The 23,673-nt window shown below is 39.4% G+C and overlaps 1 protein-coding gene across 1 annotated transcript in view; it reads left to right on the forward strand.

Moving 5' to 3' along the window:
- col6a1 (collagen, type VI, alpha 1) overlaps positions 1–23,673 on the forward strand; it is a 73,898-nt gene that overhangs the window by 26,374 nt on the left and 23,851 nt on the right. The window contains exon 19 of the mRNA XM_029726677.1: positions 22,121–22,183. Within this exon, the coding sequence (XP_029582537.1) occupies positions 22,121–22,183 (63 nt within the window). The remainder of the gene's footprint in view (positions 1–22,120; positions 22,184–23,673) is intronic.

The raw sequence follows: 23,673 nt of genomic DNA on the forward strand, positions 1-23,673 counted from the left end.
TAATTAGATCCCCATTAGATAAAGCAGCAGCTACTAATTAGATCCCCCATTAGATAAAGCAGCAGCTACTAATTAGATCCCCATTAGATAAAGCAGCAGCTACTAATTAGTTCCCCCATTAGATAAAGCAGCAGCTACTAATTAGATCCCCATTAGATAAAGCAGCAGCTACTAATTAGATCCCCATTAGATAAAGCAGCAGCTACTAATTAGATCCCTATTAGATAAAGCAGCAGCTACTAATTAGATCCCCATTAGATAAAGCAGCAGCTACTAATTAGATCCCCAATTAGATAAAGCAGCTACTAATTACATCCCCCATTAGATAAAGCAGCTACTAATTAGATCCCCATTAGATAAAGCAGCTACTAATTAGATCCCCATTAGATAAAGCAGCTACTAATTATATCCCCATTAGATAAAGCAGCAGCTGCTAATTAGATCCCCATTAGATAAAGAAGTAGCTACTAATTAGGTCCCCATTAGATAAAGCAGCTTCTAATTAGATCCCCATTAGATAAAGCAGCAGCTACTAATTAGATCCCCATTAGATAAAGAAGTAGCTACTAATTAGATCCCCATTAGATAAAGCAGCAGCTACTAATTAGATCGACATTAGATAAAGTAGCTACTAATTACATCCCCCATTAGATAAAGCAGCAGCTACTAATTAGATCCCCTTTAGATAAAGTAGCTACTAATTAGATCCCCCATTAGATAAAGCAGCAGCTACTAATTAGATCCCCATTAGATAAAGCAGCTACTAATTAGATCCCCATTAGATAAACAGCAGCTACTAATTACATCACCATTAGATAAAGCAGCAGCTACTAATTAGATCCCCATTAGATAAAGCAGCAGATACTAATTAGATCCCCCATTAGATAAAGTAGCAGCTACTAATTAGATCCCCCATTAGATAAAGCAGCAGCTACTAATTAGATCCCCCATTAGATAAAGCAGCAGCTACTAATTAGATCCCCATTAGATAAAGCAGCAGCTACTAATTAGATCCCCATTAGATAAAGCAGCAGCTACTAATTAGATCCCCCATTAGATAAAGCAGCAGCTACTAATTAGATCCCCATTAGATAAAGCAGCAGCTACTAATTAGTTCCCCCATTAGATAAAGCAGCAGCTACTAATTAGATCCCCATTAGATAAAGCAGCAGCTACTAATTAGATCCCCATTAGATAAAGCAGCAGCTACTAATTAGATCCCTATTAGATAAAGCAGCAGCTACTAATTAGATCCCCATTAGATAAAGCAGCAGCTACTAATTAGATCCCCAATTAGATAAAGCAGCTACTAATTACATCCCCCATTAGATAAAGCAGCTACTAATTAGATCCCCATTAGATAAAGCAGCTACTAATTAGATCCCCATTAGATAAAGCAGCTACTAATTATATCCCCATTAGATAAAGCAGCAGCTGCTAATTAGATCCCCATTAGATAAAGAAGTAGCTACTAATTAGGTCCCCATTAGATAAAGCAGCTACTAATTAGATCCCCATTAGATAAAGCAGCAGCTACTAATTAGATCCCCATTAGATAAAGAAGTAGCTACTAATTAGATCCCCATTAGATAAAGCAGCAGCTACTAATTAGATCGACATTAGATAAAGTAGCTACTAATTACATCCCCCATTAGATAAAGCAGCAGCTACTAATTAGATCCCCATTAGATAAAGTAGCTACTAATTAGATCCCCCATTAGATAAAGCAGCAGCTACTAATTAGATCCCCATTAGATAAAGCAGCTACTAATTAGATCCCCATTAGATAAACAGCAGCTACTAATTAGATCACCCATTAGATAAAGCAGCAGCTACTAATTAGATCCCCATTAGATAAAGCAGCAGATACTAATTAGATCCCCCATTAGATAAAGAAGCAGCTACTAATTAGATCCCCCATTAGATAAAGCAGCAGCTACTAATTAGATCACCCATTAGATAAAGCAGCTGCTACTAATTAGATCCCCATTAGATAAACAGCAGCTACTAATTACATCCCCATTAGATAAAGCAGCAGCTACTAATTAGATCCCCATTAGATAAAGCAGCAGCTACTAATTAGATCCCCCATTAGATAAAGCAGCAGCTACTAATTAGATCCCCCATTAGATAAAGCAGCAGCTACTAATTAGATCACCCATTAGATAAAGCAGCAGCTACTAATTAGATCCCCATTAGATAAAGCAGCTACTAATTAGATCCCCATTAGAAAAAGCAGCAGCTACTTATTAGATCCCCATTAGATAAAGCAGCAGCTACTAATTTGATCCCCCATTAGATAAAGTAGCAGCTGCTAATTAGATCCCCATTAGATAAAGTAGCAGCTACTAATTAGATCCCCATTAGATAAAGCAGCAGCTACTAATTAGATCCCCCATTAGATAAACCAGCAGCGACTAATTACATCCCCATTAGATAAAGCAGCAGCTACTAATTAGATCCCCATTAGATAAAGCAGCAGCTACTAATTAGATCCCCCATTAGATAAAGCAGCAGCTACTAATTAGATCCCCATTAGATAAAGCAGCAGCTACTAATTAGTTCCCCCATTAGATAAAGCAGCAGCTACTAATTAGATCCCCATTAGATAAAGCAGCAGCTACTAATTAGATCCCCATTAGATAAAGCAGCAGCTACTAATTAGATCCCTATTAGATAAAGCAGCAGCTACTAATTAGATCCCCATTAGATAAAGCAGCAGCTACTAATTAGATCCCCAATTAGATAAAGCAGCTACTAATTACATCCCCCATTAGATAAAGCAGCTACTAATTAGATCCCCATTAGATAAAGCAGCTACTAATTAGATCCCCATTAGATAAAGCAGCTACTAATTATATCCCCATTAGATAAAGCAGCAGCTGCTAATTAGATCCCCATTAGATAAAGAAGTAGCTACTAATTAGGTCCCCATTAGATAAAGCAGCTACTAATTAGATCCCCATTAGATAAAGCAGCAGCTACTAATTAGATCCCCATTAGATAAAGAAGTAGCTACTAATTAGATCCCCATTAGATAAAGCAGCAGCTACTAATTAGATCGACATTAGATAAAGTAGCTACTAATTACATCCCCCATTAGATAAAGCAGCAGCTACTAATTAGATCCCCATTAGATAAAGTAGCTACTAATTAGATCCCCCATTAGATAAAGCAGCAGCTACTAATTAGATCCCCATTAGATAAAGCAGCTACTAATTAGATCCCCATTAGATAAACAGCAGCTACTAATTAGATCACCCATTAGATAAAGCAGCAGCTACTAATTAGATCCCCATTAGATAAAGCAGCAGATACTAATTAGATCCCCCATTAGATAAAGAAGCAGCTACTAATTAGATCCCCCATTAGATAAAGCAGCAGCTACTAATTAGATCACCCATTAGATAAAGCAGCTGCTACTAATTAGATCCCCATTAGATAAACAGCAGCTACTAATTACATCCCCATTAGATAAAGCAGCAGCTACTAATTAGATCCCCATTAGATAAAGCAGCAGCTACTAATTAGATCCCCCATTAGATAAAGCAGCAGCTACTAATTAGATCCCCCATTAGATAAAGCAGCAGCTACTAATTAGATCACCCATTAGATAAAGCAGCAGCTACTAATTAGATCCCCATTAGATAAAGCAGCTACTAATTAGATCCCCATTAGAAAAAGCAGCAGCTACTTATTAGATCCCCATTAGATAAAGCAGCAGCTACTAATTTGATCCCCCATTAGATAAAGTAGCAGCTGCTAATTAGATCCCCATTAGATAAAGTAGCAGCTACTAATTAGATCCCCATTAGATAAAGCAGCAGCTACTAATTAGATCCCCCATTAGATAAACCAGCAGCGACTAATTACATCCCCATTAGATAAAGCAGCAGCTACTAATTAGATCCCCATTAGATAAAGCAGCAGCTACTAATTAGATCCCCCCATTAGATAAAGCAGCAGCTACTAATTAGATCCCCATTTAGATAAAGCAGCAGCTACTAATTAGATCCCCCATTAGATAAAGCAGCAGCTACTAATTAGATCCCCATTAGATAAAGCAGCAGCTACTAATTAGATCCCCATTAGATAAAGCAGCAGCTACTAATTAGATCCCCATTAGATAAACAGCAGCTACTAATTACATCCCCATTAGATAAAGCAGCAGCTACTAATTAGATCCCCATTAGATAAAGCAGCAGCTACTAATTAGATCCCAATTAGATAAAGCAGTAGCTTCTAATTATATCCCCCATTAGATAAAGCAGCAGCTACTAATTAGATCGATATTAGATAAAGTAGCTACTAATTACATCCCCCATTAGATAAAGCAGCAGCTACTAATTAGATCCCCATTAGATAAAGTAGCTACTAATTAGATCCCCCATTAGATAAAGCAGCAGCTACTAATTAGATCCCCATTAGATAAAGCAGCTACTAATTAGATCCCCATTAGATAAACAGCAGCTACTAATTAGATCACCCATTAGATAAAGCTGCAGCTACTAATTAGATCCCCATTAGATAAAGCAGCAGATACTAATTAGATCCCCCATTAGATAAAGAAGCAGCTACTAATTAGATCCCCCATTAGATAAAGCAGCAGCTACTAATTAGATCACCCATTAGATAAAGCAGCTGCTACTAATTAGATCCCCATTAGATAAAGCAGCAGCTACTAATTAGATCCCCATTAGATAAAGCAGCAGCTACTAATTAGATCCCCATTAGATAAAGTGGTAGCTACTAATTAGATCCCCCATTAGATAAAGCAGCAGCTACTAATTAGATCCCCATTAGATAAAGCAGCAGCTACTAATTAGATCCCCATTAGATAAAGCAGCAGTTACTAATTAGATCCCCATTAGGTAAAGCAGCAGCTACTAATTAGATCCCCATTAGATAAAGCAGCAGCTACTAATTAGTTCCCCCATTAGATAAAGCAGCTACTAATTAGATCCCCATTAGATAAAGCAGCAGCTACTAATTAGATCCCCATTAGATAAAGCAGCTACTAGTTAGATCCCCCATTAGATAAAGCAGCAGCTACTAAATAGATCCCCATTAGATAAAGCAGCAGCTACTAATTCGATCCCCATTAGATAAAGCAGCAGCTACTAATTCGATCACCATTAGATAAAGCAGCTACTAATTACATCCCCCATTCGATAAAGCAGCAGCTACTAATTAGATCCCCATTAGATAAAGCAGCAGCTACTAATTAGATCCCCCATTAGATAAAGCAGCTACTAATTAGATCCCCATTAGATAAAGCAGCAGCTACTAATTAGATCCCCATTAGATAAAGTAGCTACTAATTACTTCCCCCATTAGATAAAGCAGCAGCTACTAATTAGATCCCCATTAGATAAAGCAGCAGCTACTAATTAGATCCCCATTAGATAAAGCAGCAGCTACTAATTAGATCCCCATTAGATAAAGCAGCACCTACTAATTAGATCCCCATTAGATAAAGCAGAAGCTACTATTTAGATCCCCATTAGATAAAGCAGCTATTAATTAGATCCCCATTAGATAAAGCAGCAGCTACTAATTAGATCCCCATTAGGTAAAGCAGCAGCTACTAATTAGATCCCCATTAGATAAAGCAGCAGCTACTAATTAGATCCCCATTAGATAAAGCAGCTACTAATTAGATCCCCCATTAGATAAAGCAGCAGCTACTAATTAGATCCCCATTAGATAAAGCAGCTACTAATTAGATCCCCATTAGATAAACAGCAGCTACTAATTAGATCACCCATTAGATAAAGCAGCAGCTACTAATTAGATCCCCATTAGATAAAGAAGCAGCTACTAATTAGATCCCCCATTAGATAAAGCAGCAGCTACTAATTAGATCCCCCATTAGATAAACCAGCTACTAATTAGATCCCCATTAGATAAAGCAGCTACTAATTAGATCCCCATTAGATAAAGCAGCTACTAATTACATCCCCCATTCGATAAAGCAGCAGCTACTAATTAGTTCCCCATTAGATAAAGCAGCAGCTACTAATTAGATCCCCATTAGATAAAGCAGCAGCTACTAATTAGATCCCCATTAGATAAAGCAGCAGCTACTAATTAGATCCCCATTAGATAAAGTGGTAGCTACTAATTAGATCCCCCATTAGATAAAGCAGCAGCTACTAATTAGATCCCTATTAGATAAAGCAGCAGCTACTAATTAGATCCCCATTAGATAAAGCAGCAGTTACTAATTAGATCCCCATTAGGTAAAGCAGCAGCTACTAATTAGATCCCCATTAGATAAAGCAGCAGCTACTAATTAGTTCCCCCATTAGATAAAGCAGCTACTAATTAGATCCCCATTAGATAAAGCAGCAGCTACTAATTAGATCCCCATTAGATAAAGCAGCTACTAGTTAGATCCCCCATTAGATAAAGCAGCAGCTACTAATTAGATCCCCATTAGAAAAAGCAGCAGCTACTAATTCGATCCCCATTAGATAAAGCAGCAGCTACTAATTCGATCACCATTAGATAAAGCAGCTACTAATTACATCCCCCATTCGATAAAGCAGCAGCTACTAATTAGATCCCCATTAGATAAAGCAGCAGCTACTAATTAGATCCCCCATTAGATAAAGCAGCTACTAATTAGATCCCCATTAGATAAAGCAGCAGCTACTAATTAGATCCCCATTAGATAAAGTAGCTACTAATTACTTCCCCCATTAGATAAAGCAGCAGCTACTAATTAGATCCCCATTAGATAAAGCAGCAGCTACTAATTAGATCCCCATTAGATAAAGCAGCAGCTACTAATTAGATCCCCATTAGATAAAGCAGCAGCTACTAATTAGATCCCCATTAGATAAAGCAGAAGCTACTATTTAGATCCCCATTAGATAAAGCAGCTATTAATTAGATCCCCATTAGATAAAGCAGCAGCTACTAATTAGATCCCCATTAGGTAAAGCAGCAGCTACTAATTAGATCCCCATTAGATAAAGCAGCAGCTACTAATTAGATCCCCATTAGATAAAGCAGCTACTAATTAGATCCCCCATTAGATAAAGCAGCAGCTACTAATTAGATCCCCATTAGATAAAGCAGCTACTAATTAGATCCCCATTAGATAAACAGCAGCTACTAATTAGATCACCCATTAGATAAAGCAGCAGCTACTAATTAGATCCCCATTAGATAAAGAAGCAGCTACTAATTAGATCCCCCATTAGATAAAGCAGCAGCTACTAATTAGATCCCCATTAGATGAAGTAGCTACTAATTACATCCCCCATTAGATAAAGCAGCAGCTACTAATTAGATCCCCTTTAGATAAAGCAGCAGCTACTAATTAGATCCCCATTAGATAAAGCAGCAGCTACTAATTAGATCCCCATTAGATAAAGTTGCTACTAATTACATCACCCATTAGATAAAGCAGCAGCTACTAATTAGATCCCCTTTAGATAAAGCAGGAGCTACTAATTAGATCCCCATTAGATAAAGTAGCTACTAATTACATCCCCCATTAGATAAAGCAGCAGCTACTAATTAGATCCCCTTTAGATAAAGCAGCAGCTACTAATTAGATCCCCATTAGATAAAGCAGCAGCTACTAATTAGATCCCCATTAGATAAAGCAGCAGCTACTAATTAGATCCCCATTAGATAAAGTAGCAGCTACTAATTAGATCCCCATTAGATAAAGCAGCAGCTACTATTTAGATCCCCATTAGATAAAGCAGCAGCTACTAATTAGATCCCCATTAGATGAAGCAGCACCTACTAATTAGATCCCCATTAGATAAAGCAGCAGCTACTAATTAGATCCCCATTAGATAAAGCAGCAGCTACTAATTAGATCCCCTATTAGATAAAGCAGCAGCTACTAATTAGATCCCCATTAGATAAAGCAGCAGCTACTAATTAGATCCCCATTAGATAAAGCAGCTACTAATTAGATCCCCATTAGATAAAGCAGAAGCTACTAATTAGTTACCCCATTAGATAAAGCAGCAGCTACTAATTAGATCCCCATTAGATAAAGCAGCAGCTATTAATTAGATCCCGATTAGATAAACAGCAGCTACTAATTACATCCCCATTAGATAAAGCAGCAGCTACTAATTAGATCCCCATTAGATAAAGCAGCAGCTACTAATTCGATCCCCATTAGATAAAGCAGCAGCTACTAATTCGATCACCATTAGATAAAGCAGCTACTAATTACATCCCCCATTCGATAAAGCAGCAGCTACTAATTAGATCCCCATTAGATAAAGCAGCAGCTACTAATTAGATCCCCCATTAGATAAAGCAGCTACTAATTAGATCCCCATTAGATAAAGCAGCAGCTACTAATTAGATCCCCATTAGATAAAGTAGCTACTAATTACTTCCCCCATTAGATAAAGCAGCAGCTACTAATTAGATCCCCATTAGATAAAGCAGCAGCTACTAATTAGATCCCCATTAGATAAAGCAGCAGCTACTAATTAGATCCCCATTAGATAAAGCAGCACCTACTAATTAGATCCCCATTAGATAAAGCAGAAGCTACTATTTAGATCCCCATTAGATAAAGCAGCTATTAATTAGATCCCCATTAGATAAAGCAGCAGCTACTAATTAGATCTCCATTAGGTAAAGCAGCAGCTACTAATTAGATCCCCATTAGATAAAGCAGCAGCTACTAATTAGATCCCCATTAGATAAAGCAGCTACTAATTAGATCCCCCATTAGATAAAGCAGCAGCTACTAATTAGATCCCCATTAGATAAAGCAGCTACTAATTAGATCCCCATTAGATAAACAGCAGCTACTAATTAGATCACCCATTAGATAAAGCAGCAGCTACTAATTAGATCCCCATTAGATAAAGAAGCAGCTACTAATTAGATCCCCCATTAGATAAAGCAGCAGCTACTAATTAGATCCCCCATTAGATAAACCAGCTACTAATTAGATCCCCATTAGATAAAGCAGCTACTAATTAGATCCCCATTAGATAAAGCAGCTACTAATTACATCCCCCATTCGATAAAGCAGCAGCTACTAATTAGTTCCCCATTAGATAAAGCAGCAGCTACTAATTAGATCCCCATTAGATAAAGCAGCAGCTACTAATTAGATCCCCATTAGATAAAGCAGCAGCTACTAATTAGATCCCCATTAGATAAAGTGGTAGCTACTAATTAGATCCCCCATTAGATAAAGCAGCAGCTACTAATTAGATCCCTATTAGATAAAGCAGCAGCTACTAATTAGATCCCCATTAGATAAAGCAGCAGTTACTAATTAGATCCCCATTAGGTAAAGCAGCAGCTACTAATTAGATCCCCATTAGATAAAGCAGCAGCTACTAATTAGTTCCCCCATTAGATAAAGCAGCTACTAATAAGATCCCCATTAGATAAAGCAGCAGCTACTAATTAGATCCCCATTAGATAAAGCAGCTACTAGTTAGATCCCCCATTAGATAAAGCAGCAGCTACTAATTAGATCCCCATTAGAAAAAGCAGCAGCTACTAATTCGATCCCCATTAGATAAAGCAGCAGCTACTAATTCGATCACCATTAGATAAAGCAGCTACTAATTACATCCCCCATTCGATAAAGCAGCAGCTACTAATTAGATCCCCATTAGATAAAGCAGCAGCTACTAATTAGATCCCCCATTAGATAAAGCAGCTACTAATTAGATCCCCATTAGATAAAGCAGCAGCTACTAATTAGATCCCCATTAGATAAAGTAGCTACTAATTACTTCCCCCATTAGATAAAGCAGCAGCTACTAATTAGATCCCCATTAGATAAAGCAGCAGCTACTAATTAGATCCCCATTAGATAAAGCAGCAGCTACTAATTAGATCCCCATTAGATAAAGCAGCACCTACTAATTAGATCCCCATTAGATAAAGCAGAAGCTACTATTTAGATCCCCATTAGATAAAGCAGCTATTAATTAGATCCCCATTAGATAAAGCAGCAGCTACTAATTAGATCCCCATTAGGTAAAGCAGCAGCTACTAATTAGATCCCCATTAGATAAAGCAGCAGCTACTAATTAGATCCCCATTAGATAAAGCAGCTACTAATTAGATCCCCCATTAGATAAAGCAGCAGCTACTAATTAGATCCCCATTAGATAAAGCAGCTACTAATTAGATCCCCATTAGATAAACAGCAGCTACTAATTAGATCACCCATTAGATAAAGCAGCAGCTACTAATTAGATCCCCATTAGATAAAGAAGCAGCTACTAATTAGATCCCCCATTAGATAAAGCAGCAGCTACTAATTAGATCCCCATTAGATGAAGTAGCTACTAATTACATCCCCCGTTAGATAAAGCAGCAGCTACTAATTAGATCCCCTTTAGATAAAGCAGCAGCTACTAATTAGATCCCCATTAGATAAAGCAGCAGCTACTAATTAGATCCCCATTAGATAAAGTAGCTACTAATTACATCACCCATTAGATAAAGCAGCAGCTACTAATTAGATCCCCTTTAGATAAAGCAGGAGCTACTAATTAGATCCCCATTAGATAAAGTAGCTACTAATTACATCACCCATTAGATAAAGCAGCAGCTACTAATTAGATCCCCTTTAGATAAAGCAGGAGCTACTAATTAGATCCCCCATTAGATAAAGCAGCAGCTACTAATTAGATCCCCTTTAGATAAAGCAGCAGCTACTAATTAGATCCCCATTAGATAAAGCAGCAGCTACTAATTAGATCCCCATTAGATAAAGCAGCAGCTACTAATTAGATCCCCATTAGATAAAGTAGCAGCTACTAATTAGATCCCCATTAGATAAAGCAGCAGCTACTATTTAGATCCCCATTAGATAAAGCAGCAGCTACTAATTAGATCCCCATTAGATGAAGCAGCACCTACTAATTAGATCCCCATTAGATAAAGCAGCAGCTACTAATTAGATCCCCATTAGATAAAGCAGCAGCTACTAATTAGATCCCCTATTAGATAAAGCAGCAGCTACTAATTAGATCCCCATTAGATAAAGCAGCAGCTACTAATTAGATCCCCATTAGATAAAGCAGCTACTAATTAGATCCCCATTAGATAAAGCAGAAGCTACTAATTAGTTACCCCATTAGATAAAGCAGCAGCTACTAATTAGATCCCCATTAGATAAAGCAGCAGCTACTAATTCGATCACCATTAGATAAAGCAGCTACTAATTACATCCCCCATTCGATAAAGCAGCAGCTACTAATTAGATCCCCATTAGATAAAGCAGCAGCTACTAATTAGATCCCCCATTAGATAAAGCAGCTACTAATTAGATCCCCATTAGATAAAGCAGCAGCTACTAATTAGATCCCCATTAGATAAAGTAGCTACTAATTACTTCCCCCATTAGATAAAGCAGCAGCTACTAATTAGATCCCCATTAGATAAAGCAGCAGCTACTAATTAGATCCCCATTAGATAAAGCAGCAGCTACTAATTAGATCCCCATTAGATAAAGCAGCACCTACTAATTAGATCCCCATTAGATAAAGCAGAAGCTACTATTTAGATCCCCATTAGATAAAGCAGCTATTAATTAGATCCCCATTAGATAAAGCAGCAGCTACTAATTAGATCCCCATTAGGTAAAGCAGCAGCTACTAATTAGATCCCCATTAGATAAAGCAGCAGCTACTAATTAGATCCCCATTAGATAAAGCAGCTACTAATTAGATCCCCCATTAGATAAAGCAGCAGCTACTAATTAGATCCCCATTAGATAAAGCAGCTACTAATTAGATCCCCATTAGATAAACAGCAGCTACTAATTAGATCACCCATTAGATAAAGCAGCAGCTACTAATTAGATCCCCATTAGATAAAGAAGCAGCTACTAATTAGATCCCCCATTAGATAAAGCAGCAGCTACTAATTAGATCCCCATTAGATGAAGTAGCTACTAATTACATCCCCCGTTAGATAAAGCAGCAGCTACTAATTAGATCCCCTTTAGATAAAGCTGCAGCTACTAATTAGATCCCCATTAGATAAAGCAGCAGCTACTAATTAGATCCCCATTAGATAAAGTAGCTACTAATTACATCACCCATTAGATAAAGCAGCAGCTACTAATTAGATCCCCTTTAGATAAAGCAGGAGCTACTAATTAGATCCCCATTAGATAAAGTAGCTACTAATTACATCACCCATTAGATAAAGCAGCAGCTACTAATTAGATCCCCTTTAGATAAAGCAGGAGCTACTAATTAGATCCCCCATTAGATAAAGCAGCAGCTACTAATTAGATCCCCTTTAGATAAAGCAGCAGCTACTAATTAGATCCCCATTAGATAAAGCAGCAGCTACTAATTAGATCCCCATTAGATAAAGCAGCAGCTACTAATTAGATCCCCATTAGATAAAGTAGCAGCTACTAATTAGATCCCCATTAGATAAAGCAGCAGCTACTATTTAGATCCCCATTAGATAAAGCAGCAGCTACTAATTAGATCCCCATTAGATGAAGCAGCACCTACTAATTAGATCCCCATTAGATAAAGCAGCAGCTACTAATTAGATCCCCATTAGATAAAGCAGCAGCTACTAATTAGATCCCCTATTAGATAAAGCAGCAGCTACTAATTAGATCCCCATTAGATAAAGCAGCAGCTACTAATTAGATCCCCATTAGATAAAGCAGCTACTAATTAGATCCCCATTAGATAAAGCAGAAGCTACTAATTAGTTACCCCATTAGATAAAGCAGCAGCTACTAATTAGATCCCCATTAGATAAAGCAGCAGCTATTAATTAGATCCCCATTAGATAAACAGCAGCTACTAATTACATCCCCATTAGATAAAGCAGCAGCTACTAATTAGATCCCCATTAAATAAAGCAGCAGCTACTAATTAGATCCCAATTAGATAAAGCAGTAGCTTCTAATTATATCCCCCATGAGATAAAGCAGCAGCTACTAATTAGATCCCCATTAGATAAAACAGCAGCTACTAATTAGATCCCCATTAGATAAAGCAGCTACTAATTAGATCCCCATTAGATAAAGCAGCAGCTACTAATTAGATCCCCATTATATAAAGCAGCAGCTACTAATTAGATCCCCCATTAGATAAAGCAGCTACTAATTAGATCCCCCATTAGATAAAGCAGCAGCTACTAATTAGATCCCCATTAGATAAAGCAGCAGCTACTAATTAGATCCCCATTAGATAAAGCAGCAGCTACTAATTAGATCCCCATTAGATAAAGCAGCAGCTACTAATTAGATCCCCATTAGATAAAGCAGCAGCTACTAATTAGATCCCCATTATATAAAGTGGTAGCTACTAATTAGATCCCCCATTAGATAAAGCAGCAGCTACTAATTAGATCCCCATTAGATAAAGCAGCAGCTACTAATTAGATCCCCATTAGATAAAGCAGCAGTTACTAATTAGATCCCCATTAGATAAAGCAGCAGCTACTAATTAGATCCCCATTAGATAAAGCAGCAGCTACTAATTAGTTCCCCCATTAGATAAAGCAGCTACTAATTAGATCCCCATTAGATAAAGCAGCAGCTACTAATTAGATCCCCATTAGATAAAGCAGCTACTAATTAGATCCCCCATTAGATAAAGCAGCAGCTACTAATTAGATCCCCATTAGAAAAAGCAGCAGCTACTAATTAGATCCCCATTAGATAAAGCAGCAGCTACTAATTAGATCCCCATTAGATAAAGCAGCTACTAATTACATCCCCCATTCGATAAAGCAGCAGCTACTAATTAGATCCCCATTAGATAAAGCAGCAGCTACTAATTAGATCCCCCATTAGATAAAGCAGCTACTAATTAGATCCCCATTAGATAAAGCAGCAGCTACTAATTAGATCCCCATTAGATAAAGTAGCTTCTAATTACTTCCCCCATTAGATAAAGCAGCAGCTACTAATTAGATCCCCATTAGATAAAGCAGCAGCTACTAATTAGATCCCCATTAGATAAAGCAGCAGCTACTAATTAGATCCCCATTAGATAAAGCAGCACCTACTAATTAGATCCCCATTAGATAAAGCAGAAGCTACTATTTAGATCCCCATTAGATAAAGCAGCTATTAATTAGATCCCCATTAGATAAAGCAGCAGCTACTAATTAGATCCCCATTAGGTAAAGCAGCAGCTACTAATTAGATCCCCATTAGATAAAGCAGCAGCTACTAATTAGATTCCCATTAGATAAAGCAGCTACTAATTAGATCCCCATTAGATAAAGCAGCAGCTACTAATTAGATCCCCATTAGATAAAGCAGCAGCAAATAATTAGATCCCCATTAGATAAAGCAGTAGCTACTAATTAGTTCCCCCATTAGATATAGCAGCAGCAACTAATTTGATCCCCATTAGATAAAGCAGCAGCTACTAATTAGATCCCCATTAGATAAAGCAGCAGCTACTAATTAGATCCCCATTAGATAAAGCAGCAGCTACTAATTAGATCCCCAATAGATAAAGCAGTAGCTACTAATTAGTTCCCCCATTAGATAAAGCAGCTACTAATTAGATCCCCATTAGATAAAGAAGCAGCTACTAATTAGATCCCCCATTAGATAAAGCAGCAGCTACTAATTAGATCCCCATTAGATGAAGTAGCTACTAATTACATCCCCCATTAGATAAAGCAGCAGCTACTAATTAGATCCCCTTTAGATAAAGCAGCAGCTACTAATTAGATCCCCATTAGATAAAGCAGCAGCTACTAATTAGATCCCCATTAGATAAAGTAGCTACTAATTACATCACCCATTAGATAAAGCAGCAGCTACTAATTAGATCCCCTTTAGATAAAGCAGGAGCTACTAATTAGATCCCCATTAGATAAAGTAGCTACTAATTACATCCCCCATTAGATAAAGCAGCAGCTACTAATTAGATCCACTTTAGATAAAGCAGCAGCTACTAATTAGATCCCCATTAGATAAAGCAGCAGCTACTAATTAGATCCCCATTAGATAAAGCAGCAGCTACTAATTAGATCCCCATTAGATAAAGTAGCAGCTACTAATTAGATCCCCATTAGATAAAGCAGCAGCTACTATTTAGATCCCCATTAGATAAAGCAGCAGCTACTAATTAGATCCCCATTAGATAAAGCAGCACCTACTAATTAGATCCCCATTAGATAAAGCAGCAGCTTCTAATTAGATCCCCATTAGATAAAGCAGCAGCTACTAATTAGATCCCCTATTAGATAAAGCAGCAGCTACTAATTAGATCCCCATTAGATAAAGCAGCAGCTACTAATTAGATCCCCATTAGATAAAGCAGCTACTAATTAGATCCCCATTAGATAAAGCAGAAGCTACTAATTAGTTACCCCATTAGATAAAGCAGCAGCTACTAATTAGATCCCCATTATATAAAGCAGCAGCTATTAATTAGATCCCCATTAGATAAAGCAGCAGCTACTAATTAGATCCCCCATTAGATAAAGCAGCAGCTACTAATTAGATCCCCCATTCGATAAAGCAGCACCTACTAATTAGATCCCCATTAGATAAAGCAGCAGCTACTAATTAGATCCCCATTAAATAAAGCAGCAGCTACTAATTAGATCCGCATTAGATAAAGCAGCAGCTGCTAATTAGATCCCCTAGTAGATAAAAACAGCAGCTACTAATTAGATCCCCCATTAGATAAAGCAGCAGCTACTAATTAGATCCCCCATTAGCTAAAGCAGCAGCTACTAATTAGATCCCCCATTAGATAAAGCAGCAGCTACTAATTAGATCCCCATTAGATAAAGCAGCAGCTACTAATTAGATCCCCATTAGATAAAGCAGCAGCTACTAATTAGATCCCCCATTAGATAAAGCAGCAGCTACTAATTAGAGCCCCATTAGATAAAGTAGCTACTAATTACATCCCCCATTAGATAAAGCAGCAGCTACTAATTAGATCCCCTTTAGATAAAGCAGCAGCTACTAATTAGATCCCCTTTAGATAAAGCAGCAGCTACTAATTAGATCCCCATTAGATAAAGCAGCAGCTACTAATTAGATCCCCATTAGATAAAGCAGCAGCTACTAATTAGATCCCCATTAGATAAAGCAGCAGCTACTAATTAGATCCCCATTAGATAAAGCAGCAGCTACTAATTAGATCCCCATTAGATAAAGCAGCAGCTACTAATTAGATCCCCCATTAGATAAAGCAGCACCTACTAATTAGATCCCCATTAGATTAAGCAGCAGGTACTAATTAGATCCCCATTAGATAAAGCAGCAGCTACTAATTAGATCCCCCATTAGATAAAGCAGCAGCTACTAATTAGATCCCCATTAGATAAAGCAGCAGCTACTAATTAGATCCCCATTAGATAAAGCAGCTACTAATTAGATCCCCCATTAGATAAAGCAGCACCTACTAATTAGATCCCCATTAGATAAAGCAGCAGCTACTAATTAGATCCCCATTAGATAAAGCACCAGCTACTAATTAGATCCCCATTAGATAAAGCAGCAGCTGTTAATTAGATCCCCCATTAGATAAAGCAGCAGCTCTAATTAGATCCCCCATTAGATAAAGCAGCAGCTACTAATTAGATCCCCCATTAGATAAAGCAGCAGCTACTAATTAGATCCCCCATTAGATAAAGCAGCAGCTACTAATTAGATCCCCCATTAGATAAAGCAGCAGCTACTAATTAGATCCCCATTAGATAAAGCAGCAGCTACTAATTCGATCCCCATTAGATAAAGCAGCAGCTACTAATTAGATCCCCATTAGATAAAGCAGCAGCTACTAATTAGATCCCCATTAGATAAAGCAGCAGCTACTAATTAGATCCCCATTAGATATAGCAGCAGCTACTAATTAGATCCCCATTAGATGAAGCAGCAGCTACTAATTAGATCCCCATTAGATAAAGCAGCAGCTACTAATTAGATCCCCATTAGATAAAGCAGCAGCTCCTCTTCCTGGGATCCATATTATAGTAGCTAACTAGGCTAACTCTAGGGCCGTACGTTCAGAATTAAGTTGCATACGCACAAATGCAGACATATTGAAAATCACTTTTCGATTTAGGGACCTTACAGATTGTTGTATTTGTGGGGTACAGAGATGAGGTGAGATTTTAAATTTAAGCTGTAGCACAACAACATGTGGAAAAATTCTAGGGGTGTGAATACTTTCTGAACGCCCTGTATGTTGAAGAGGGTGGGCCTCAAGCTGCATCCTTGTCTCACCCCCTGGCCCTGAGGAAAGAAATTTGGGTGTTTATTTGCAGACTTGTTGTTTGTGTACATTGATTTTATATTGTCAAATGTTTTTCCCCCTACACCACTTTCCTTCCATTTTTATAGCAGACCCTCGTGCCAAAATTGAGTCAAAAGCTTTTTTTGAAATCAACAAAGCATGAGAAGACTTTGTCTGTTTTGGTTTGTTTGTCAGTAAGGGTGTGCAGGGTGTAAATTACATGGTCTGTCATATGGTTTTTTGGTACGAAGCCAAATCATTTGCTCAGGTCATTGTTTTCACTGAGGAAATGTTGGAGTCTGCTGTTGATACTACAGAGGATTTGTCTGGGTTTGCTGTTGACACACATTCCTGAGTAATTATTGTGATCAAATTTGTCTCCACTTTTGTGGATTGGGGTGGACAGACCTTAGTTCCACATATTGGGGAAGATGCCAGAGCTGAGGATAATCTTGAAGAGTTTAAGAATAGCCAATTGTATTTTGTGGTATGTATATTTTATAATTTAGTTTAGTATAACATCAACACCTCAGGCCTTTTGGGGTTGGAGGGTTTGTACACTACACGACCAAAAGTATGTGGACACTTTCGTCCAACATTTCATTCCAAAATCATGAGTATTAATATGGAGTTGGTTCCCCCTTTGCTGCTGTAACAGCCTAAGCTCTTCTGGGAAGGCTTTCCACTAGATGTAGGAACATTGCTGCTATAACAGCATCCATTCTTCTGGGAAGGCTTTCCACTAGATGTTGGAACATTGCTGCGGGGACTTGCTTCCATTCAGTCACAAGAGCATTAGTGAGGTCAGGCACTGATGTTGGATGATTAGGCCTGGCTCGCAGTCGACGTTCCAATGCATCACAAAGGTGTTTGATGGGGTTGAGGTCAGGGTTCTGTGCAGGCCAGTCAAGTTATTCCATACCGATCTCGACAAACCATTTCTGTATGCACCTCGCTTTTTGCATGGGGGCATTGTCATGCTGAAACAGGAAAGGGCCTTCCCCAAACTGTTGCCACAGAGTTGGAAGTACAGAATCATCTAGAATGTCATTGTATGTCGTAGTGTTAAGATTTCCCTTCACTGGAACTAAGGGGCCTGAACCATGAAAAACAGCCCTAGACCATTATTCCTCCTCCACCAAACTTTAAAGTTGGTACTATGCATTAGGGCAGGTAGCGTTCTCCTGGCATTTGCTAAACCCAAATTCATCCTTTGGACTGCCAGATGGTGAAGTGTGATTCATCACTCCAGAGAACGTGTTTCCACTGCTCCAGAGTCCAAAGGCAGCGAGCCATACACCACCCAGCTGACGCTTGGGATTGCGCATGGTGATCTTAGGCTTGTGTATGTGGGAACTCCTTCAAGAGTGTTGGAGAAGCATTCCTGGTGAAGCTGGTTGAGAGAATGCCAAGACTTTGCTGTCATCAAGGCGAAGGGTGACTACGTTGAAGAATCTAAAATATAAAACACTTTTTTGGTTACTACATGATTCCATATGTGTTATTTCATAGTTTTGATGTCTTCACTATTATTCTACAATGTAGAAAATAGTCTAAATAAATAAAAACCCTTGAATGAGCTGCAGCTTTCAAGAAGCGGGACTTCTTGAACTTCCATCAAACAGGCAAAGTGTCAATACAGGACTAAGATTGAATCGTACTACACTGGCTCAACGCTCGTCGGATGTGGCAGGGCTTGAAAACTATTACAGACTACAAAGGGAAGCACAGCTGCGAGCTGCCCAGTGACACGAGCCTACTAGACGAGCTACATGACTTCTATGCTCGCCTCCAGGCAATCAACACTGAAACATGCATGAGAGCACCAGCTGTTCTGGACGACTGTGTGATCAAGCTCTCCATAGCCGATGTGAGTAAGACCTTTAAACAGGTCAACATTCACAAGGCCACAAGGCCAGACGGATTACCAGGCATGCGCTGACCAACTGGCAAGTGTCTTCACTGACATATTCAATCTCTCCCTGACCGAGTCTGTAATACCAACATGTTTCAAGCAGACCACCATAGACCCTGTGCCAAAGAACACCAAAGTAACCTGCCTAAATGACTACCGACCCGTAGCACTCACATCTGTAGCCATGAAGTGCTTTGAAAGGCTAGTCATGGCTCACATAAACACCATATCCCAGAAACCATAGACCCACTCCAATTTTCATACTGTCCTAACAGTTCCACAGATGACGCAATCTCTATTCCACTCCACACTGCCCTTTCCCACCTGGACAAAAGGAACACGTACGTAAGAATGCTATTCATTGACTACAGCTCAGGGTTCAACACCATAGTGCCCTCAAAGCTCATCACTAAGCTAAGGATCCTGGGACTAAACACCTCCCTCTGCAACTGGATCATGGACTTCCTGACGGGCCGCCCCCAGGTGGTAAGGGTAGGTAACAACACATCTGCCACGATGATCCTGTCACGATTGTCTAGGACCAGTGGAGATGTGAAATCAGGAGCAGGAGACAGAGGGCCGGAGCAACTGAGTTTTAATAATAAATAAAAAATGCAATAGCCGTTGGACACAGGGCGCGTGGCGAAGTCCGCCAGGAGAAAACACTTTTCCCAAAAAATAAGCGCACTGGAAAACAAACAGCGCAGCCCGGCAATATACTGTATACTTAATCGGATATAATCACAACTGTCCTGAGTGAACAAATAAACAATCCCGCACGAGAACCCCAACTGAAAATACACATTAAATAACCCCCCACTAATGACAAACACAAAACAGGTGCGGGATAGACAGACAAAACCAAAAGACACAGAAACAACGATCGGTGGCAGCTAATAGGCCGGCGACGACGACCGGCGAGCGCCGCCCAACCGAGGAGGGGCGCCACCTTCGTTAGATACTGTGACAGATCCTCAACACAGGGGCCCCTCAGGCGTGCATGCTCAGTCCCCTCCTGTACTCCCTGTTCACCCAATACTGCATGGCCAAGCATGACTCCAACACCATCATTAAGTTTGCTGACGACACAACAGTGGTAGGCCTGATCACTGACAACGATGAGACAGCCTATAGGGAGGAGGTCAGACACCTCGCAGTGTGGTGCCAGGACAACAGAGAGTTTGTCCCTCGAGCAATCCATGAATCACTAAGCTGGGAGTCTTATCACACGTGATGTGGAATAAGTCAAGGGGTGTGAATACTTTCAAGACAAAAGATGATGATCGTGGACTACAGAAAAAGGAGGGCCGAGCACGCCCCCATTCTCATCGACGGGGCTGTAGTGGAGCAGGTTGAGAGCTTCAAGTTCCTTGGTATCCACATCACCAATGAACTATCATGGTCCAACCACACCAAGACAGTCGTGAAGAGAACACGATAAAGCCTATTCCCCATCAACAGACTGAAATGATTTGGCATGGGTCCTCAGATCCTCAAAAAGTTCTACAGCTGCACCATCGAGAGCATCCTGACTGGTTGCATCAATGCCTGGTATGGCAACTACTCAGCCTCCAACCACAAGGCACTACAAAGGGTAGTGCGTACGGCCCAGTACATCTGGGGCCAAGCTTCCTGCCATCCACGACCTCTACACCAGGTGGTGTCAGAGGAAGGCCCAAAAAATTGGCAAAGACTCCAGCCACCCTAGTCATAGACTGTTCTCTCTGCTACAGCACAGCAAGTGGTACCGGAGTGCAAAGTCTAGGTCCAAAAGGCTTCTTAACAGCTTCTACCCCCAAGCCATAAGACTCCTGAACAGCTAATCAATTGGCCACCCAGACAATTTGCATTGACAACCATCACCACCCAATCCCCATTTTTACGCTGCTGCTACTCTCTGTTTATTATCTATGCATAGTCACTTTACTTCTACCTACATGTACATATTACCTCAACTACCTTGACAAACTGGTGCCCCCGCACATTGACTCTGTACCACCTGTATATAGCCCCGATATTGTTATTTTACTGTTGCTCTTCAATTATTTATTTTTATATTTTCTTATTTTTAAAACATTTTATTTGTTTTTTCTTTCTTCATTTTTTTTTACCTCAGTTTATTTAGTAAATACTTTCTTAACACTGATTTTCCTTAACTGCATTGTTGGTTCAGGGCTTGTCAGTAAGCATTTCACAGTGAGGTCTACACCTGTTATATTTGGCGCATGTGACAAAATACAATGTGATTTGATGTGTAGGCCAGTCATCAAAAAATCTTAATGTCCATTTTAAATTCGGGCTGTAACACAACAACATGTGGAATAAGTCAAGGGGTGTGAATACTTTCTGAATACACTGTATGCATTACTCTGACCATTTTTATCAAGGCTGTGGCCAACGATAGTGAACGACTTGACAAAAGTGATCCACTCGAACGCGCCCGCTGCTTCCTACTTCCTGCCGACACTGTTTCTGCATCCTACTTCCTGTCTACACTGTTTCTGCTTCCTATTTCTTGTATACACTGTTTCTGCTTCCTACTTCCTGCCTACACTGTTTCTGCATCCTACTTCCTGTCAACACTGTTTCTGCTTCCTACTTCCTGTCTACACTGTTTCTGCTTCCTACTTCCTGTATACACTGTTTCTGCTTCCTACTTCTTGTATACACTGTTTCTGCTTCCTATTTCTTGTATACAGTGTTTCTGCTTCCTACTTCCTGCCTACACTGTTTCTGCATCCTACTTCCTGTCTACACTGTTTCTGCTTCCTACTTCCTGTCTACACTGTTTCTGCTTCCTATTTCTTGTATACACTGTTTCTGCTTCCTACACTGTTACATTATTAAATGGTGTTCTACGACTGTGTCTTAGGGCGAGCCGTGTGTGTGTGTGTGTGTGTGTGTGTGTGTGTGTGTGTGTGTGTGTGTGTGTGTGTGTGTGTGTGTGTGTGTTATAAGTCTAACAGTTTTGTTGTGTGTGTTTCAGGGTGACATCGGCAAGGCGGGATCTCCAGGATACAGAGGTGATGAGGGTGCCCCCGGACCAGAGGTTGGTCAACTAGTCAATCGATTTGTTTATCCATTCCGTCATCTAGTGAACACATGTATTTTATCTCACACACATGAATCACTAAGCTGGGAGTCTTATCACACATGAATCACTAAGCTGGGAGTCTTATCACACATGAATCACTAAGCTGGGAGTCTTATCACACATGAATCACTAAGCTGGGAGTCTTATCACACATGAATCACTAAGCTGGGAGTCTTATCACACACGTGAATCACTAAGCTGGGAGTCTTATCACACATGAATCACTAAGCTGGGAGTCTTATCACACGTGAATCACTAAGCTGGGAGTCTTATCACACACATGAATCACTAAGCTGGGAGTCTTATCACACATGAATCACTAAGCTGGGAGTCTTATCACACATGAATCACTAAGCTGGGAGTCTTATCACACACATGAATCACTAAGCTGGGAGTCTTATCACACATGAATCACTAAGCTGGGAGTCTTATCACACGTGAATCACTAAGCTGGGAGTCTTATCACACGTGAATCACTAAGCTGGGAGTCTTATCACACACATGAATCACTAAGCTGGGAGTCTTATCACACATGAATCACTAAGCTGGGAGTCTTATCACACACATGAATCACTAAGCTGGGAGTCTTATCACACATGAATCACTAAGCTGGGAGTCTTATCACACGTGAATCACTAAGCTGGGAGTCTTATCACACACATGAATCACTAAGCTGGGAGTCTTATCACACATGAATCACTAATCTGGGAGTCTTATCACACATGAATCACTAAGCTGGGAGTCTTATCACACATGAATCACTAAGCTGGGAGTCTTATCACACATGAATCACTAAGCTGGGACTCTTATCACACATGAATCACTAAGCTGGGAGTCTTATCACACATGAATCACTAAGCTGGGAGTCTTTCAAGTTTTGTCATCTTATTTTCCAACCTGCCATGCACCAGGTGGATATTTTGATATTGATAAAAGTTTCTGGCCAAATGATGTCGAAGGTCATGTGATCAAGAAGTCTTCTTCCATTAACATCTGTACGTCATTTGTCATGTTCCCACTCTGATTTCCTATCTGTCTAAACTACATTTCCCATCTCTCTCTTACCTAAACTACATTTCCCATCTCTCTCTTATCTAAACTACATTTCCCATCTCTCTCTTATCTAAACTCCCTTTCCCTTCTCTCTTATCTAAACTCCCTTTCCCTTCTCTCTTATCTAAACTACATTTCCCATCTCTCTCTTATCTAAACTACATTTCCCATCTCTCTCTTACCTAAACTACATTTCCCATCTCTCTCTTATCTAAACTACATTTCCCATCTCTCTCTTATCTAAACTCCCTTTCCCTTCTCTCTTATCTAAACTACATTTCCCATCTCTCTCTTATCTAAACTACATTTCCCATCTCCCTCTTATCTAAATTACCTTTCCCATCTCTCTCTTATCTAAACTACATTTCCCATCTCTCTCTTATCTAAACTCC

The sequence above is a fragment of the Salmo trutta genome, chromosome 31 (assembly GCF_901001165.1).
Source record: "Salmo trutta chromosome 31, fSalTru1.1, whole genome shotgun sequence".
NCBI lineage: Eukaryota > Metazoa > Chordata > Actinopteri > Salmoniformes > Salmonidae > Salmo > Salmo trutta.